The sequence below is a fragment of the Myiozetetes cayanensis genome, unplaced genomic scaffold (genome assembly GCF_022539395.1).
Source record: "Myiozetetes cayanensis isolate MyiCay16 unplaced genomic scaffold, myiCay2020 scf45, whole genome shotgun sequence".
In the NCBI taxonomy this organism is placed as follows: Eukaryota; Metazoa; Chordata; class Aves; order Passeriformes; family Tyrannidae; genus Myiozetetes; species Myiozetetes cayanensis.
In genome coordinates this window covers 591,412-609,371 of record NW_026087687.1, presented here as the reverse complement: position 1 = coordinate 609,371, position 17,960 = coordinate 591,412, and the positions used below count along the sequence as shown (strand labels likewise).

The window sequence follows — 17,960 nt, the reverse complement described above, 5'->3', positions numbered from 1 at the left end:
GTGCAGAGAGGGTTTGGGGGCTTATTTTTGATTTCTTTTGCTGTTCCCTGACACTCTGATGACACCATGTGGGCTTCTCCCTCTCCTACTGGAGCTTTTCCTCCTCGATGGCTCTTCCACTCCTTTCCCTACGTTTTCCTCTGTTGATTTTTCCTTCAGGCCGTACCTCAGTCTTGAATGGCTTCCAGCACAGGAGTCACATCACTGATGTGGCTGCTCCTGGATCCCTGGAAGTGTCCAAGGCCAGGCTGGACAGGGCTTGGAGCAACCTGGGCTGGTGGGAGGTGTCCCTGCCCGTGGCAGGGGTGGAATGGGATGAGCTTTGAGGTCCCTTCCCACCCAAACCATTCCATGGTTTGATGATTCCATGAAAAGGGCAATCAAGACTCTGCCAAGGTGAGATTGAGACTAAACCTTGGATGAAACCGATGAAAACTTAGGCTGAATTTTATCAGCAATGTTTTCCCAAATGACAGCAGCAGCAGAGGAGTCCTCTCAGAGATCTGATCATCCCTCCAGCTCGTCAGCGGTGCCAGAGCAGACAGTCTGGTCTAGGAAAGATGAGGCAGTGGATAGTCAGTGACCGCTGAAGGAACATCAACCTCGTACACATGGGAAAAAGCGGGGAATGTTCCCCCCAGGTACAGCTCCCAAATGTTTCACCGGTGGCTGGTGAAGATCTCTGAGTACTCCAGACCCAGAAATGCTTCAAAATGTTGGATGGAATAAATGGAATGGAGGCCTCCAGCGTGGATATTTCTCAGGAAATCACAGACTCACAGAACCATGGAATGGTTTGGGGGGAAGGGACCTTAAAGCTCATCCAGTGCCACCCCCTGCCATGGGCAGGGACACCTCCCACTGTCCCAGGTTGCTCCAAGCCCCATCCAGCCTGGCCTTGGACACTTCCAGGGATCCAGGGGCAGCCACAGCTTCTCTGCCCAACCTGTGCCAGGGCCTGCCCACCCTCACAGGGAGGGATTCCTTCCTCATATCTAAATTCTTTATTATCTGACTAACATGTCAGGCGTCCTCTGGAATGATTTCTGCTTGGAAGAGCCAGTGGCACCCTGCTGGGAGCTGTCAGGAGATGGAGCTGAAGCGGGAGTGATGAGCTGAGCCCACAAGCTCCTGCTGCAGAGGTGATTCCAGCCCATCCCAGACCCAAGGGATTAGTCACACTGTTCCCTGGGAAGAGCAGTCCATTGATTCCCCCTTCCCCTGTGGAAGCCAGCTCTGGAGGCTGTCCCTCCTCCTGCTGTGCACAGCGAGGGTGGACAGGAAAACACCAGCTCCTGCAGACAGGTCCCAAAATCCTGGGGATTCCTGCAGGGAATGGCTCGTCTAAGTCCCACCTGGTGCTCAGTGCATCACTTCCCAGGGAAAGGGAAAGGGAGGCTGCATCCTTTTGAGGAAACAGAGCAGAGTGACCTCACTGCTGGTTATCATGTCTGAGATCTCCTGTGCAGGAGAGAAAGGCCAGACCCGCTCCCAGGGTGACTCACCTCGTGTGACAGGTGAGATCACCAGCCCGGGGCTCCTGGGGATGACTCACTGTGAGTGCTGGAACACCATCCCACTGTCACCTGGCATCCTGGGAGTCACTGGAGTCATCCTGGTCCACGTCCTGCTCTGGGCGTGCCCTCAGCAGAGAGTTGGGATGGTCTGGAGGAACTCGTGGGTAATAAACAACAATGAGACGATGATGCTGAAGTTGTGGAGATCAGGTGAAGTCTCCCACGAGAGACTTCTCTCTGAGGAAGAAATTCTTTACTTTAAGAAGGAATTGTTGGCTGGGAGGGTGGGCAGGCCCTGGCACAGGCTGCCCAGAGAAGCTGTGGCTGCCCCTGGATCCCTGGAAGTATCCAAGGCCAGGCTGGATGGGGCTTGGAGCAACCTGGGCTGGTGGGAGATGTCCCTGCCCATGGCAGGGGGTGGCACTGGATGGGCTTTAAGGTCCCTTCCTACCCAAACCGTTCTGTCATTCTATGATTTTCAAAATATTCCCTCAATCCTCTCTACATTCCTCACTTTTGTAGCTCTCAGTGTGGCAGGAAGTGTAACGGCTGCAGCAGAAATTGCAGCTTATTAGGGATATTTCAGAGCGAGTGGCTCAGGCACCAGCTGCTCTCTGGGGTCGTGCTCTCTGATCTAATTTTATCTCTTGGAGTTCTATAGGAGGAAATGAAGCACAGCTCGTTGTGAGGGGATCAGCTCATCCCTGATGGTAAAGGGAAGGGCTGACCTTATTGGAGCTGCACCAGCACTATCCCAGTATGTAAAAACCAGGAGCAAGGTTGTTACAGTTTGGTTTTAGCTTAAATAATTCATATTTGTTTAACAGGAATTAATGCTAAAGCAGAATGGGTAATCATGGAGTCAGGGAATGATAGACTGGTATTTCCATAAACCCACCTATGCAATACATAACTGCCGTCTACACGATGCGTATTTACTCAGCCGGTGCAATCTTATGCAATAGTTGTTTCTGTGCCAGCATGGATTCATTCGGGGGGCTCTGGGGGTCGTTTGGAGAGGTGCCCCCTCCTCAATTTTAGGCAAAGTCATTCACGGGATTGCTTGCCAAGCAAGACGTGACCTGCTGCCCTGGGCCCCAGCTTCTAAACAGCAGTTAAATCCACATTTACATCCTGTGGCCCAGCCAGGTGAGGGGAGACACAGCAGGTGATGAGAGACAGAGCAGGTGACACAGCAGGAGCCAACTTGTGACAGGAAGACCCCAGACTGTGCGATAACAGCCCAGGTGGCCCTCTGTGCAAGGTTCCTCCTTTGAGGCCATGGCACCGCTTGCACTGATAGGGCAAGGCCCTGTTTCACGACCCCCCTCTCATTCTCCGTGACTCTCTGGGCAGATTATTTACAATTTCTGACCCTTGAGACGTTGGCGTCGGTGTCACTGGGAAGGTGGTGGCACCGGGCAGCGAGGGGTGGCTGTGGCTCTGAGGGGCAGTTGTGGCTCTGAGGGGGCAGTTGTGGCTCTGAGGGGCAGTTGTGACTGAGGGGCAGTTATGGCTCTGAGGGGCAGTTGTGACTGAGGGGTGGCTGTGGCTCTAAGGGGCAGTTGTGACACTGAGGGGCAGTTATGGCTCTGAGGGGCAGTTGTGGCTCTAAGGGGCAGTTGTGACTGAGGGGGCAGTTGTGGTTCTGAGGGGGCATTTAAGGCTGTGGCCCTGAGTGGGCGGCGGCACCTCTGAAGGAGCCGGCGCCATCTTTGCCCCTCAGGCGCAGCACGCGCGGCGGGCGCTGAGGGAACTGCCCGCGACCGCAGAGGCTGCTGGTGGCACTTGGTAGCAGCGGGCGAGGGCAGCTGGTGCCGGCGACACCCGGATCGCTGCGGCCGCGCAGGACACGGAGCGGCCCCGGCGCGGCGAGCGGACCGCCGTGGGGAAACTCCCCGCGCCATCTCCGCTCCCCTCAGGACCCGCCGCCATCTTTGCTCCCTCCCCCCCTCGGCGCGGCGCGAGGGCGGCCGGGTGGGAGGCGCCCGCGTGACCGGCGGGGGAGTGGGCGTGGCTTCCCCGAGGCCCCGCCCTCCCCAGCGCGCTGTGGGCGGGGCCGGCGGGCGGGGGTCACATGACCGCGGCCCGTGCGCAGCGCGAGCCAACATGGCGGCGCTGGCGGGCGCTGGGGCCGCGCTCGGCGCTCCCCGCGTTTGAGGGGCCGGCCCGGCCCCCGCCGCGCTCCCGCCGGCGGCAGCAGCCACCCCGCAGCGCCCCGAGCCCCGCCGCGTCCGACATGAGGGAGAAGGGCCGCAGGAAGAAGGGCAGGACCTGGGCAGAGGCCGCCCGGACGGTGCGCGGGGTGGGGGAGGCCGCGGGGCGGGTCGGAGGCCACGGGGCGGGTCGGGATCGCTCCCGGCGGGGCTCGGGGGGGAAAGGGGCGGGTGGCGGGGCGGCCTCGGCCTCCGGGGCGACGGCGCCTGTCCCGGGGCCGGGCTGGCCCTGCCGCGGCCCCGCTCCACCGCCCGCACTTGCACGGGCAGGGTTGTTTTTTTTTATTTATTTTTTTTTAATTTTGACCTGTTCTCCAGTTGCTTAACGCTTCCCGGCAGGAGTTTCCCTGGGAAGCGCCGGGGAGGGATTGCCGCCTGGATTTGCGGTGGTGAGCGAGGGTTTAAGTCGCATCCGCGAACAAGCGACACGCACAGGGGTGGGATTTTTTTTTTCGGTATTTGCAGCGTGTCGGTGCCTCTCGTGCAGTGGGAGCTGCGGAGTTGCCCCAGGTCAGGCGGAGTCGCAGACCTTGCAAGGAGAGTTTTTATCGCCCATTTTCCCAGGCTGACACTGGGTTTTTGCTGTCCTGTGTCCAGGCTGGACTCGGGGTAGTTCCTGTGTGGGACAGGCACGTTACGGGGCGGAGAGGAGAAAAGGGAAGTTGAGGAGCGGGACAGGGATGGGAGAGGGAGCCGCAGCAGTGCGAGCTGCGGGAGCGGGGCTGAAATGCACTCCGAGATCCCCGCGGGGGTAAAGCCCCCTCCTGGAGAGGGGGAGGAGGAGCTGGAGCTCTGCGAACCTCCCTGCAAGAGGGACCTGTTCAAACAGGACTTGAAAAGTCTGGCTGGGAAGCAAAATGTAAATAAAAACCTGCGGCTGAAACTTGCAAGGGATATTTTAATAAATAAACGCGTCTGGACCTTGTATTTGCAGCCTGAGAGGCATCAGAATAGCTGCTCTGCTTTCAGGAGATGGGATGCAGTGGGAGATTTTAAGGAATAAGATACTGTCCCACTTTGGTGTTTCTCTCTGGGTGCTTTTGGGTGTCATTTGTACCTGTTTCTTTTGAAGGAACGGTGGAAGATTGTCCAGTGGAGGGTACAGGTGGGACCAGATCTTTCCCAGCCCCTGTGCTCTGCTGTCCATCCTCTGATCTCCCCCAGAATCCACTTAAGGGCTCAAACAGGTCTTTAGCCAGAGGCTGCCCTGAGGCCTCAGAGCTGCAGGTTCCACGTTGCCCAGTCAGGACAGGGGCAGGCAAAAGCACAGGAAGAGGAGTGAATCCCTGCCAGAACCTCAGCTCTGGCAGATCTGTCTGCTGGTGTGCTCAGCAGGAACGTTAAACTGCTCTGCTCAAACTCCAGCTCCAATATTCCAGAAGTTCCCCAGTGTTTTTGGGTTGAAATTGTGGCTTTTGGTTCTTGTCTTGGCCTGTGTGCTTGGGCTGGCTCTGCTGCTGCTTGGGCTTTGTAGGGAAAGTCATAAAACCACGCTGAGAAATGTGGCAGCTCCCAGGCACCCTGTGCTGCTGCTTCTGAAACTCCTCAGGCTTGGGAATCCTCCAGGTTTGTGTCCTGGTGCCCCAGCTGGGCTGGGGTTACCCCAGAAGTCCCCAGGCTGCAGGGGAAGGGCCTGGGGCTCTGTGTTTTCCTGGCAGCTGGAGACCTGCTTGTCACGGGATCACCCGGGTTGGAAAAGCCCTCCCAGCCCGTCAGGCCTGCCCTGTGCCCCATGCCCACCTTGTCACCCAGCCCAGAGCTCTGAGCAGCAGCCTCAGGCCGTCACAGCTGGATGTTCTGGTGCAGTTCTGTCCCCCCCCTCCACCTCCTCCTTTGCTGTCACCTCCCCGCTGGTGCTTGCAGGTGGTTAATGCAGCCAAACCAGCAAAAAACCCACTGTTTTTTATAATTAACTGTTGGTGCTGATCTGTTTTGGTGCCAGCTCGGTCTTCCCAGCTGGGAGTTTGGGATGAGTGTCCTCCAGTGCTGGGGACGTGGTGGGAATGTGGGGAGGGGAGAACACCGAGGTAATAATGCCTTCCTGAATTTGTTTGATCCCTTGGAGCGGGTCAGTGTGAGCTGCAGACAAGACAAAGCACACAAGTGTGGCCTTGCTGTCTGCTGGAAAGCCCTGGGGAGGTGAAAGGATGAGGGAGTTCAGTGGGACCCCACTGGGGATCTTGCCCTGAGGTGTCTGTGGGGCAGCGGTGCGGGGTGAGGGGAGGGAAGGGTCCCTGTGTGTGGGCAGGAAGTCACTGTTGATAAACAAGGTTTTTCTCGTTTCCTGGCTCGCTCAAAGTGCAGCTGCAGAGGGCTGGGAGCTGGTGGCTCTGCTGGGACGCCCTGCCTCAAAAAGCCCACCTTGAATGAGGTGAGGAGTGGATGGTGAACAGAGGACACAAGCTGGGGTGAACAGGACACGGGTTTCAGGTGCCCATGTTCAGCCTGTGCCAGTTCTGGAGCTGGAGCACACACTGGTGTCCGGGCTCAGCTGGTGATCCTGCATCCAGACCTGTGCCCTGCCCGGCTGGGACTGAGCTCAGACAGTGGCTGTGGCAGCCCAGAGCTCAGCAGAGCTCTCTGAGTGCTGCCTGTTAACCCAGTGCTGGCAGGGAGAGCCAGTATCCACCAGGACTGCATTTAGTCTGGTTTGGGATGTGTTATCCTGCTGCATTCCCACAGGGATCGTGGGCAGCAGGGCTGGGGGGATCCTGCCCCTCTGCCCCCTCAGCTGAGACCCCCCTGCAGAGCTGCCCCAGCCCTGGGGAACAGCAGCACAAGGACGTGGAGCTGCTGGAGACAGCCCAGAGGAGGCCACGGAGATGCTGCCAGGGCTGGAGCCCCTCTGCTCTGGAGCCAGGCTGGGAGAGCTGGGGGGGCTCACCTGGAGAAGGGAAGGATCCAGGGAGACCTTGAGAGCCCCTTGCAGAGCCTGAGGGGGCTCCAGGAGAGCTGGAGAGGGACTGGGGACAAGGGATGGAGGGACAGGACACAGGAAGTGGCTTCCCAGTGCCAGAGGGCAGGGAGAGATGGGAGATTGGGAAGGAATTGCTGGCTGTGAGGGTGGGCAGGCCCTGGCACAGGTTGGGCAGAGAAGCTGTGGCTGCCCCTGGATCCCTGGAAGTGTCCAAGGCCAGGTTGGACGGGGCTTGGAGCAACCTGGGCTGGTGGGAGGTGTCCCTGCCCACGGCAGGGCATGGGACAGGATGAGCTTTAGGGTTGCTTTATTCCATGGTCCCCAGTGTGGAGTGGAGTGGACCCCCCGGGCGGTGGTTTGGGGACAGCACAGGTTGCTCTGTGTGCTGACGGCGCTCGGGTTGCTCGGCAGGGAAGTTCCCTGCTGTGTTTTCACCGCTGGGGTCTCAGAGTTGTTGCTTTTCCTCTTGCCTGCGTTTAACGCAGTCCTCGTGCTGCGGCTCCCCGAGGCAGGGAGGGAGCACAGCCGAACGCTCCAGGCGTGCCCCTGCTCTGCCGGGAGGGCTCCACAGGGGCCGTGCCCACCCGGAGCGGCCGTCCCAGGGCCGGGCTGAGGTTTGTCTGTGCAGGGAGGGAAGTGGGCGCTGCCTGGGCCGATACTGAAGAGCTTTGTTGTTTGTTTCTCACGGGAAGTCCCCGTGTGTGACCTGACAAAAGGGTTTCCTGCTCCAGGGAGCCAGGGGGGGTGGGGGTGAGTGCAGGCAGGAGAAGGGATCTGGGAATCGGGGTCAGCCAGGAACACCACGTGAAATGTTTGATGGGAGGGGGAGCTGCTGCACCCACAGGCTTTAGAATCCCAAAATGGATTGGGTGGGAAGGGACCTTAAACTCATCTTGTTTCACCCCCTGCCACGGGCAGGGACACCTCCTACCAGCCCAGATTGCTCCAAGTCCCGTCCAACCTGGCCTTGGACACTTCCAGGGGTCCAGGGGCAGCCACAGCTTCTCTGCCCAACCTGTGCCAGGGCCTGCCCACCCTCACAGCCAGCAATTCCTTCCCAATCTCCCATCTAACCCTTCCTTGGCAGTGGGAAGCCATTCCCTGTGTCCTGTCCCTCCATTCCTTGTCCCCAGTCCCTCTCCAGCTCTCCTGGAGCCCCTTCAGGCCCTGGAAGGGGTTCTCAGCTCTCCCTGGATCCTTCCCTTCTCCAGGTGAGCCCCCCCAGCTCTCCCAGCCTGGCTCCAGAGCAGAGGGGCTCCAGCCCTGGCAGCATCTCCGTGGCCTCCTCTGGACTCTCTCCAATGGGTCGATTGATGTCCTTCCTGGTTGCTCCATGGGAAAGGTCTGGAGGCTGAGGTGGAGCACAGCAGGTTCTTCCTGGAGGACCTGGGAAGGGGCCTGTCACTTCTCAGGAGGTGTTGAACGAGGTGGTGCTGCAGAAGATGAAGTGATTAATCCCAGCTTGTGGAATGAGCTGGTGGCTGAAGCTGGTAAAGGATTCCTCGATGTTTTTTCTGGCAGGGATTGTTTGTTGCTGTTTTGGGTTTTTTGATGTTGCCTTTTTTTTTTTTTTTTTTTTTTTTACTTTAACTCCCTGAGTATTCTCAGAGCTCCTTCCCTGTTCTCAGTCTGTGTCCAGGCACGAGACCCGTGTGCAGGGTGGACATGGAGCAGTGGGGAAGGTCTGTCTGCTGTGTCTGTGAAGTGCTTTTGCAGAGGTTTCTGCAGGACAGGGAAGGGCAGTTGGTGGCCACTGCTCTGGGGACCAAAGCACGTGACACAGCGACGTGTCTGCTGGCCAGGGAAACACCTTGGCAGCACTCGCAGGGAAGCAGACTCGTGGCTGGTCAGGACTGAACCCAAGTTGGCACAAACCCTGTCACATGTTAATAGAGAGCTGCAGTTTCCTTCACTCCTCACTCACACGCATCTTTGAGCAACCACAGCCCTTGGATGTGTTTTTTCCTGCGTGTTCTCGAATTGTTTCTTCAGGATTCCTGAAGTGCTGGCACTGCTGGGGCACCCCCAGTGCTGGGCAGGGCTGGCCCCTCACACCAGAGACACAGGGAGGGGCTGGAGCGTGGGCAGGGAAGGGAACGGAGCTGGGAAGGGGCTGGAGCAGCAGGAGGGGCTGAGGGAGCTGGGGGGGCTCAGCCTGGAGAAAAGGAGGCTCAGGGGGGACCTTCTGGCTCTGCAATCCCTGACAGGAGGGGGGAGCCAGGGGGGGTCGGGCTCTGCTCCCAGGGAACAGGGCCAGGAGGAGAGGGAACGGCCTCCAGCTGGGCCAGGGGAGGGGCAGGGGGGACATCAGGAGGAATTTGTCCCTGGAAAGGGTGGTCAGGCACTGGCAGGGGCTGCCCAGGGAGGTTTGGAGTGCCCAGCCCTGGAGGTGTCCCAGGCAGGCCTGGCCGTGGCACTCCCTGCTCGTGGAAGTTTTCTCCCAAAGTCAGCGATGGCTCTGCAGGTGTGAGCTCTGCTTTGGCCATGGGTGGTGTCCTCTGAGATCTGACCTTCTAGGTCACAGAACTTCTGGTGAGCTGAGAGTTGCTTTAAGCTCACCTTGGACATCTGTAACGGAGGCTGAAAATACGGATTCCTGTATGGAAGCAGAATTTGGAATGCATGAGGGGGAAGTGTAATCCCCTTTAATGGCTGGAGCAAACCAGCAGACTACAAAATCCTTCTTCCAGTCACAATAATCCAATTATTGCCCTGCCATTTTAAACACTGGTTTCCAAGTCAAGGCCCGTGTTCCTGCTGGGAATTTTAACCTGTTAAAGGCATCAAGATCCCCAGGTTGCAGCTGTGGAGGTGCAGGTGTGATTGTTCTGGCTGGAGCTGGGTGAGGCCCATTTGTGGAGCTGGTGGACAGGGTTGGCTGTCAATGCTGGGCTCAGGTGGGGTTAATTGGATTATTATTAGCAGTACACCTTGTTTTCCAAGCTGCCTGAGGGGCTGGCTCTTGGCTTGGGGGCAGTGGATCCCACCTGTCCGAAGGCATCAGCGCAGCTGGAAGAATTCTGGAGTGTTGGAGTGATTCCCTGCAGCAGAGCAGGGTGGGGCAGGGCTGGGAGAGCCCAGCAGGAAGAGGAGACTGTGCCAGGAGGGGAATCCCCACTGCCCTCTGCCAGGGAGTGCCACTCCCAGCAGGATCCCAGGCAGAGGTTTGGGCAGCTGTTCTTGTGCTGTGCTCCAGGAGAGGAGTTCAGTGCTAGGGAAGGACCTCAGAAATGTTCTCTGTATCCCGTAGAGTCACAGACCTTCAGGATCATCCAGTGCCACCCCCTGCCATGGGCAGGGACACCTCCCACCAGCCCAGGTTGCTCCAAGCCCTGTCCAACCTGGCCTTGGACACTTCCAGGGATCCAGGGGCAGCCACAGCTTCTCTGGGCACCCTGTGCCAGGGCCTGCCCACCCTCCCAGGGAAGAAGAATCTGTGTCCTTATTTAAAGCAATAAATGCATTTGAGATACCAGCTCTGCCACAGATCTCAGCTCCACCTTTGCTTGGTCTCTCCCATTAATACAGTTCTGGCTCAGAAGGGTTTGGAGGTCAGAAGGGACTGCAGTGAGCTCCTCTCTGCCACTGCAGGAGCCTGCAAAGGTTTCCCTGCACACCCTGTGGTCTCCACTCAGCTCAGACTGCACCTGTGCAGGTCTGGCCTGGGTGTTTCTGTGCAAGGCTCTTCCAAGCCAGTTGTGTTTCCTGGATACATGATCCCAGAAGGGCTGGGAAGGGACCCTAAGGATTCCCTGATTGCCCCCCCTGCCGTGGGCTTTGCAGCAGAGGGAGCTGTGAGTGAACCTGGTCCCTGTGCCCCTGCAGCTCTTGTCTGCCGTCTGACAGAAGGGGAACCATCAGCACTTATTAAATGTGGTGGATTCGGGGTCTCACCCAGCTTTTTGTGTAGGAAGAGGGGAATTCCAGTACTTTGTTGACCCTCCTGTGTCACAGGCTGTGTTTTTGTGCCCCAGGTGTGGTTTGCAGGAGTGCAGATGCAGTCATGCAGATGTGGGGGGAGGGTGGGTGTTGCTGCCCGGGCACCCCAGTGCCCAGCGAGGCTCAGGCTGTGGCTTTGGGCTCAGCCCTGCACGTGCAGCCCTTCCCACAGCGGGTGTTCAGCACACCAGAAGCGGATGCTTGAGATGTGGTTTTGTTTTCCTGTGACTGTCGGGTTTGCTGCTGCTGTGGTTCTGTTTGGAGCAGCACAAACAGAGGGCCAGGAGCAGCCAGGGCTGGTTCCAGCCTGATCCCTTTAGTGTCCCTAAAACACCTCTGCTCTCACCAGCTGTGGGACCTTCTCAGAGGTCTGACCTGAGTGCACAGCTCCAGGGAGCAGCCTCAGTGGCACGTGGGGAAAGTTCTTTCAAATAAAAGGTGGGAATTGGATAATCACACCCATTGCTTACATTCTGTGGGTGCTCTGAAACCCTGCTTGGAGTCCCAGAATGGTTCAGGTTGGAAGGCACCTTAAAGATCATCCAGTTGCACCCCCTGCCAGGGGCAGGGGCAGCTCCTTGGACCAGCTTGCTCCAAGCCTCTCTTCCCAGGGAACAAGGGACAGGATGGGAGGAAAAGGCCCCAGGCTGTGCCAGGGTCAGGTTGGACCTGAGGAGGAATTCCTGCCTGGACAGTGTGTTCTCCTGCAGCCCTTCCCAGGGCCTTCATGGACACTGGGCACTGTATTTTCTTCTGATACCTGCTGTCCCTGCAGGAGCCTGAGTGCACAAGCTCCTTGTGTTTCACTGGATTCTGAAGTCAAAATTGCTCTCCTGAGATCACTTGGTAAAAATGGTCCTGTTCTTTTTTTTTCTGGCAAGTCCTGCAATTTGTGTTCTTTGGTTCCTGCTTCCCACGTGGGGTGATTTGGATTTGCTCTCAAAGCCCTTCCAAGAAGCAGCAGTAACCATGATCCCTCCTGGCTTGCAGAAGCTTTTCCTGAGCTCAGTGCCCGCTCTGTGCCCGTGGAGCCTCCCCTGGGACCCGGAGAGCCCAATTCCCATTTCCCCTGTGCTTCCTGGCACGAACGTGCCCTGTGCTCAGAGCTGGGCTCAGTGCTGGGCTCCACAGTTCAGGGAAGACCAGGAGCTCCTGGAGAGGGTCCAGCAGGGGCCACAAAGGTGATTTGGGGTCTGGAGCATCTCTGTGAGGAGGAGAGACTGGGGGAGCTGAGCCTGGTTAGTCCAGAGAAGGCTGAGAGCGGATCCCATCAATCCACACAAATATCCCAGGGGGTGTGTGAGGATGGTCTCACACTCTGTTCAGTGGTGCCCAGTGCCAGGACAAGGAGCAGTGGCCATGCACTAAACCACAGCAAGGTCCACCTCCATGTGAGGCAGAACTTCTTCCCATGGAGGGGGCAGAGCCCTGGAACAGCTGCCCAGGGAGGGCGTGGAGTCCCCCCCTCTGGAGACATCCCAACCCCCCTGGCTGTGTCCCTGTGTCACCTGCTGCAGGTGACCCTGCCTGGGCAGGGGTTGGACTGGGTGGGTTCCAGAGGGCCCTTCCAGCCCCAATGCTTGTGGGATTTTGGGATTTTCAGGGCCTGGTGCTTTGGATACCTGTCTGTGGGGGGTGAGGTTTATTGTCCCTCCCCAGTGTGTCCTGTGCTGCTCCTTGGGTTTGGATCCCTGTTCTCCTGCAGGGTGTTGCTGTGGAAGGTGTTTAATGCTCATGGTGTGGCCTGGTCCCTGAAGGGGAGGTGACACTCTGGATATTTTGGAGCTGGGTGTCTTTGAGGAACTGAAATGTCAGCTCATTTTGTAGTTAAGTGCTGGCTCTCCTAAAGAAGAAGCAGAATCTTACTAGAAAATGTCAGGAGCCCTTCAAGGGCTTAAGGAGGCTCCAGGAGAACTGGAGAGGACTTGGGACAAGGGTGGGGATGGCTTCCCACTGCCAGAGGGCAGGGATAGATGGGATATTGGGAGGGAATTGCTGGCTGGGAGGGTGGGCAGGCCCTGGCACAGGTTGGGGAGAGAAGCTGTGGCTGCCCCTGGATCCCTGGAAGTGTCCAAGGCCAGGCTGGATGGGTCTTAGAGCAACCTGGGCTGGTGGAAGGTGTCCCTGCCCGTGGCAGGGGGTGGAATGAGATGAGCTTTAAGGTCCCTTCCCATCCAAATAATTCTAAAATAAACATCTGACTGGAAAGGCAGCTCAAGCCCCCACCTGTATCCCTGTGTTTGACCTCCTGCCTTGGGACACTTGGTGAATTAACAGCCTGGAACCCACGTCTCAGGCACAGCAGTGCCCTGGCTGTTCTCAGTGCCTGGCTCACATCTTGGACTGCCACATCAAACATACTCAAATGTTGGTTTTCCTCATTTTCCCAGTGCTGAAAGGGCTTGCAGGGGGTTCCCTTCCCTTCCTTCTGCCACCTTCAGCTCTCGCTGTGCAAAGGGAAGTTCTGCAAAGTTATTTTTTTTCTCTCTTGAAGCTTTTGAGCTGTAGGTGAGCAGTTCAGAAACAAACAGGCTTTATTTGCAGTCTCTACAAACAGGGCACTTCCCTTACCCAAGCAGCCAAAGTGCTTCAAAAGCCATTTATTGTGGCGGTTCAGGGTGCTGGGGCTCCCTGTCCGTCCCTGTCCCGAGGTCTCCCCTAGACCTGTGGACAGTTCCATGTTTTCCAGCCTTAAAGGGGAGGGATGAGTGCCAAGGCTTCTTCTCTGCTGGAGGGGAAGGGCTGTGTAGAACCAGGATGTTCCCAGAGAGCTGCCCGGGTGCTCTGCGGGGTCACTGGAGCGTGGAAATCCAGCGGCTCCCGCTGGCCCTGAAGGTCGGGGTCATCTTCAACTTACCCAGGGAAGGCCTGGCCGTGGCACTCGGTGCTCTGGGCAGGGGGACAGGGGGGACTCCGTGGGCTGGGAGGGCTTTTCCAGCCTCAGGGATCCCGGGATTCTGTGCCAGCACAGCCCTTGCTGTGGCCTCTTCTCCAGCACCCACGAGCATGTGGAGCTGCTTGGCCAACTCCATCAGAAAGCTTTTTTTTTTTTTTTCCTGAACTAAAAGGAAAGGTGATGCTATTTTTAGCTCGGATTAGGTCCCTGATCCTGTTTACCACGAGGCTGTGCAGCCTGGAGGGAGGAGCCGAGCCAGAGGGGTGGGACCACTGTGCAGCTCGCAGGAGTTTGGGGCTTTGGGGGTCATTGGGCCCCTCGAGTCAAACATCTCTGGGCAGCGAGTTGAGCCAAGCACCCTGTCTGGGTTTAGCAGCTCCCTGGTGGTTTGGACGTGCCTGGGCTTTCCTGCACAAACCCTGGGAGCTGCTCCCGTGTCCCTGCTGTGCTGCCTGACCCGAGCAGGAGCTGGCTCTGCCCCTGGGCTGGCTGAGCACTGCTTGTTTTGGGGATTCTGTGGGGCTCAGAGCCCTTCCCTGGGTGCTCTGCAGTGGCATAGCCATGATTTCCCTGTTGGGAAGCAGTGCCTTGTCCCAGCCCTGTGCCAGCTGCCTGTTCAGCTGGCACTGACTGAACGGAGGTGCTGCTACAGTGGAACTCCAATATTAATGTTATTGGCACCAATTCTTACAGGGAGCTTAAGGCTTGATGGGTGAGTGTACAAAAACATCCTCCAGCTTTGCAGAACTTTGGATCTGAATGCTGAGCTCTTGTGCTGGGTGTGGGAGCCAGAACACACAGCCAGGAGCGGTGCAGCAAGTCTGGCTCAGGGATTGGCTCTGGCTGATAATTGGGAGCGTCCCCTGTCACCTTTAGACCCCCTGTACAGCCCCTCAGCCTTCTCAAACCTTCAGGGAGAGCACAGAGGGTTTTTTTTTTTTTGGAAAAGGCTGCTCTGTTAGTCCCCACCACAGATATCCCCCCTCTCCCACCCCCTACCCACGTTGCTGCTGGAGGCAGGTTGTGCTCGAGCCCTCCCCTCAGAGCTGCCCTTCCAGTCTAGTTCTGCTCTCCAACTTCAGGGGTGTGAGCTGTGAGTGGTTTTGTAGGGCTGGTCACTTCTGGGTTTTCTCCACCAAAACCTGTTGTAGGCAGCAAACCTCTGTCTTCAGAATTTGATACAACCCTGTTGAGCTTCTTTCAGGCTTAGGGGCTGGACTTGATTCTTGGGGGTCTATTCCAACTCATGATATTCCGTGATTCGATGAAACTTTATTCTGCACTTAAAGCTGAGCTTGTCAAGCATCTGGGTTGGAGTTTTGGAAGTCAGAGAGAGCCCGGTGTGGTCTGTAGAGTGGTCACATTGTCTTTTGGTTGGACAAGTTTTCCATTAATCCAGATAAGGCTGGTTTGAAGCAACTCTTCAGTGTCCCCTTGGACATATCATTGAAATGAAACATCACAAATACAGACAATTTAGAGGGCAGGGTTAGATGGGATATTGGGAAGGGATTGCTGGCTGTGAGGGTGGGGAGGCCCTGGCACAGGCTGCCCAGAGAAGCTGCCCTGGATCCCTGGAAGTGTTCAAGGCCAGGTTGGACAGGACTTGGAGCAACCTGGGCTGGTGGGAGGTGTCCCTGCCCATGGCAGGGGGTGGAATAGGATGAGCTTTAGGGTCCCTTCCAACCCAACCCAGTCTGTGATTTTAGATTTGGTTCCTGCCCGTGCTGAGTCGGGGGTACAACTTCAGCCCTGTGTGCCTGTTCTTCTCCACGTCTCCAGCGCTGGATCTTGGCTGGAACAAGAGTTTGTGAGCGTCCCTGGAACGTGACTGTTGGGTGTCACCTCTCCAGGCTGCTGCTCAGCCCCCTTCAGGGGTGGTGGGACACCACAGTGGGGAATGACAGCATTCCCTGGCGTGTGATGGCACCTGGAACTGCCCATTCCTTCCTGACCTGGTTTCTGGCTAAAGCCCTGGGCAGCATTTGGCTAATTGGATGAGTAGAGCAGATACTGCAATCTGGGTCAAGCCCTTCATCCCCTGTTGTCTCTGCCGTTGTTCCTGCCCTGTGTGTGTGTGGTGTTTCTGCTCCGGGGTGTCTGACCCAGCAGGAATTTCACATTCTCCCTGGGCTTTTTATAGCTGACCCACTTCCCTCTCCAAGGTTTGCCTTGCACGGGGATGGTTTCCTGATGGAAGGGGACTTGCTGGTGTCTGGAGCTGCAGGGGAGTTCTCCTCCTGGAGAGGGATGGCCGGGAGCTCAGAGAGAGGTCCAGGTTGGATGTGAGGAGGAGGAGGAGGTGTAACCAGATGGTCAGGTTTTGCTGTCTCTCTCCAGAGCACGTGGGGACTGAGGCAGGAACCGCTCAGGTTGCTGTGGATTCGTGGATTTAGGAGGTTTAAGCGCTGTTTCCAGGAAGGGATGTAAGTGATGGCTGCGTTTACACCATTAGTTTGCCCAGTTTTAAATCCTCCTTTGCACAAGGGAGTAACCAACAGCAGGAATTCCAAAGTGCACTTCTCCAAACGCTCCCTGAAAGCATTAATGGACTGAGGTGCTCCTTCACATCCAGTCTTGGAGAATCTCGGGATTAAACCTTGATGGGCTGATTACTGTTAAAAAACAAACACAAACAAACCCAACCACTTCAAAGATGAGTTTCCACGAGGCTTTTATCCTCCTTCATTTGGAATCCTGGCACGGTGCACTGTTGGATTTACGTGGGCAGGCCTTGGATGGCTCAGAGCTCTCCTGAACGGAACAGCGCAGCCAACTCCTGCTGCTGGCAAGGGCTGAGCTCTGAACCCAGCCATGGTGCCCAGTAAGAGCTGGGTAGTGCTGGGCAGGTCTGGGGGAGGGGAGCTGGTTCTGACTCCCTCACTGAGGGTTTCAGCCCCCGTTTCATGGATGATTCAGTGCAGCCCTCCCAAGAGCCCTGGTGTAGCTGTTGTGGTGTCCTGCATGTCAGAGCAGTGCCCTGAGACTGCTCTGAAGGAGCCCTGAACCTCTGTCCAGGGAGTGGAGGGGGGGATTCATTCCCTGTGGGAGAGGCACCGTGTTCCCTGTCATCACATTCATCCCTCTCGGCCCGGGATCCAGCACTGAGCGTTGGGTTTTGTTTGGCAGTCGCTGAGTTCTCTGAGGACCTGGTGTTGAATCTGGAAGGAGCTCGTTCCTGAGGCCCTGATGTTTGATTTGTGTCAAAAGTGACGTGGACACAGGCCCAGGGCAGTGCCTGTCCCTGTGCTGGGCACTGCTGGGGCACCTCCAGTGCTGTTTGGGTTGTTGTGTGTGTGGAATACACCTATGGGATCGTTGTGTGTATGGGGTCACCAGGAGAGCACAGCTTTGCTGACCATCCCAGTGTTCTGGATGGAGATCTCCACTACCCAGAGCTTTGTTCCATGGAGCAGGTGGAGTTGGGAAGGGCAGTGGTGGCTTAGTTAATTCCCATCTTTTCCTGGCATGAGGGGATTCAGTGCAGGGTCTTGGTAAGGTCTATAGGAAGAGGAACCTTCCTTTTCCTAGTGAGAAGCAGTAGGAAAATGCAGAATGTAAGGAGCCATGAATTTAGTCCGTGTGTTTTTTAGGAAGAATTTAGATGGAACGGGGTGTGTGGAAATCCCTCTCCAGCTGAGCCTGGCCCTGCAGGTTCCAGCCCCACCTCCAGGTACCAGCCTTGCTCTGGCAGAGCTGCTGACTGAGCATGGAGGTGTCAGAGCTGAGGCTCTCACCACTTCCTTCCTGAGCTGTTCTCACTCAGTCCATCCTCACAGTCCCAGCCCCCTGGCCTGCTCCTGTGCTTTCAGATTATCTTCCTGTGGGTTCACACCTCCTCCTCTGCCAAAGGATCGAGGAAAGGAGTAAAACCCGTAAGTGGGCAGATTATCTGGTCAGTCTGGGAATGTGTTTTCTCATGGCAGTTTCAGCTCTGTTAAACCAGAGATGGGACTCTGTGTAAGCAGTGATTTCTACTCACTGGGGAGACCTGGGGAGCAGAGGGGGTAAATGTCCCACTGTTTGGAGGTTCAGCAGCCCAGGACACGTTTCACTGGATCACAGAGCTATTCCAGTTGGAGAAGCCCTCCAAGATCCCACAGAGTCCACCCTGTGCCCGATGCCCACCCTGTCCCCCAGCCCAGAGCACTGAGTGCCACAGCCAGGCCTGCCTGGGACACCTCCAGGGCTGGGCACTCCAAACCTCCCTGGGCAGCTGTGCCAGTGCCTGACCACCCTTTCCAGGGACAAATTCCTCCTGCTGTCCCCCCTGCCCCTCTCCTCTGTGCCCAGTTTCTCTTTGCTGTGTGTGTTTCAGCACCACTGGTAACACAGGTCAGGTTGTGTCTGTGCTGCCCAGGGCAGAGCTTGGTGTATTTTCAGGGTGAAACTGTGGCTGTTCCCTTGTCCTGTACATAAAATGTCCCTGTGTGGACTCTCAGCCCCCTCGTTCAGTGTGAGGCTTTCACCCCAGT

At 57.1% G+C, this 17,960-nt stretch overlaps 1 protein-coding gene across 3 annotated transcripts in view; it reads left to right on the top strand.

The window, feature by feature from the left end:
* Window positions 1–3,648: 3,648 nt before the first annotated feature.
* The window catches only part of ASXL2 (ASXL transcriptional regulator 2), a 61,625-nt gene continuing 47,313 nt past the window's right edge, over window positions 3,649–17,960 (top strand). For all 3 annotated transcript variants that reach the window (XR_007630742.1, XR_007630743.1, XM_050330848.1), the window contains exon 1: window positions 3,649–3,813. Coding sequence is in view for 1 of the 3 variants with exons in the window: in XM_050330848.1 (XP_050186805.1) it covers window positions 3,757–3,813 (57 nt within the window). In the remaining 2 variants the exon portion in view is untranslated. The remainder of the gene's footprint in view (window positions 3,814–17,960) is intronic.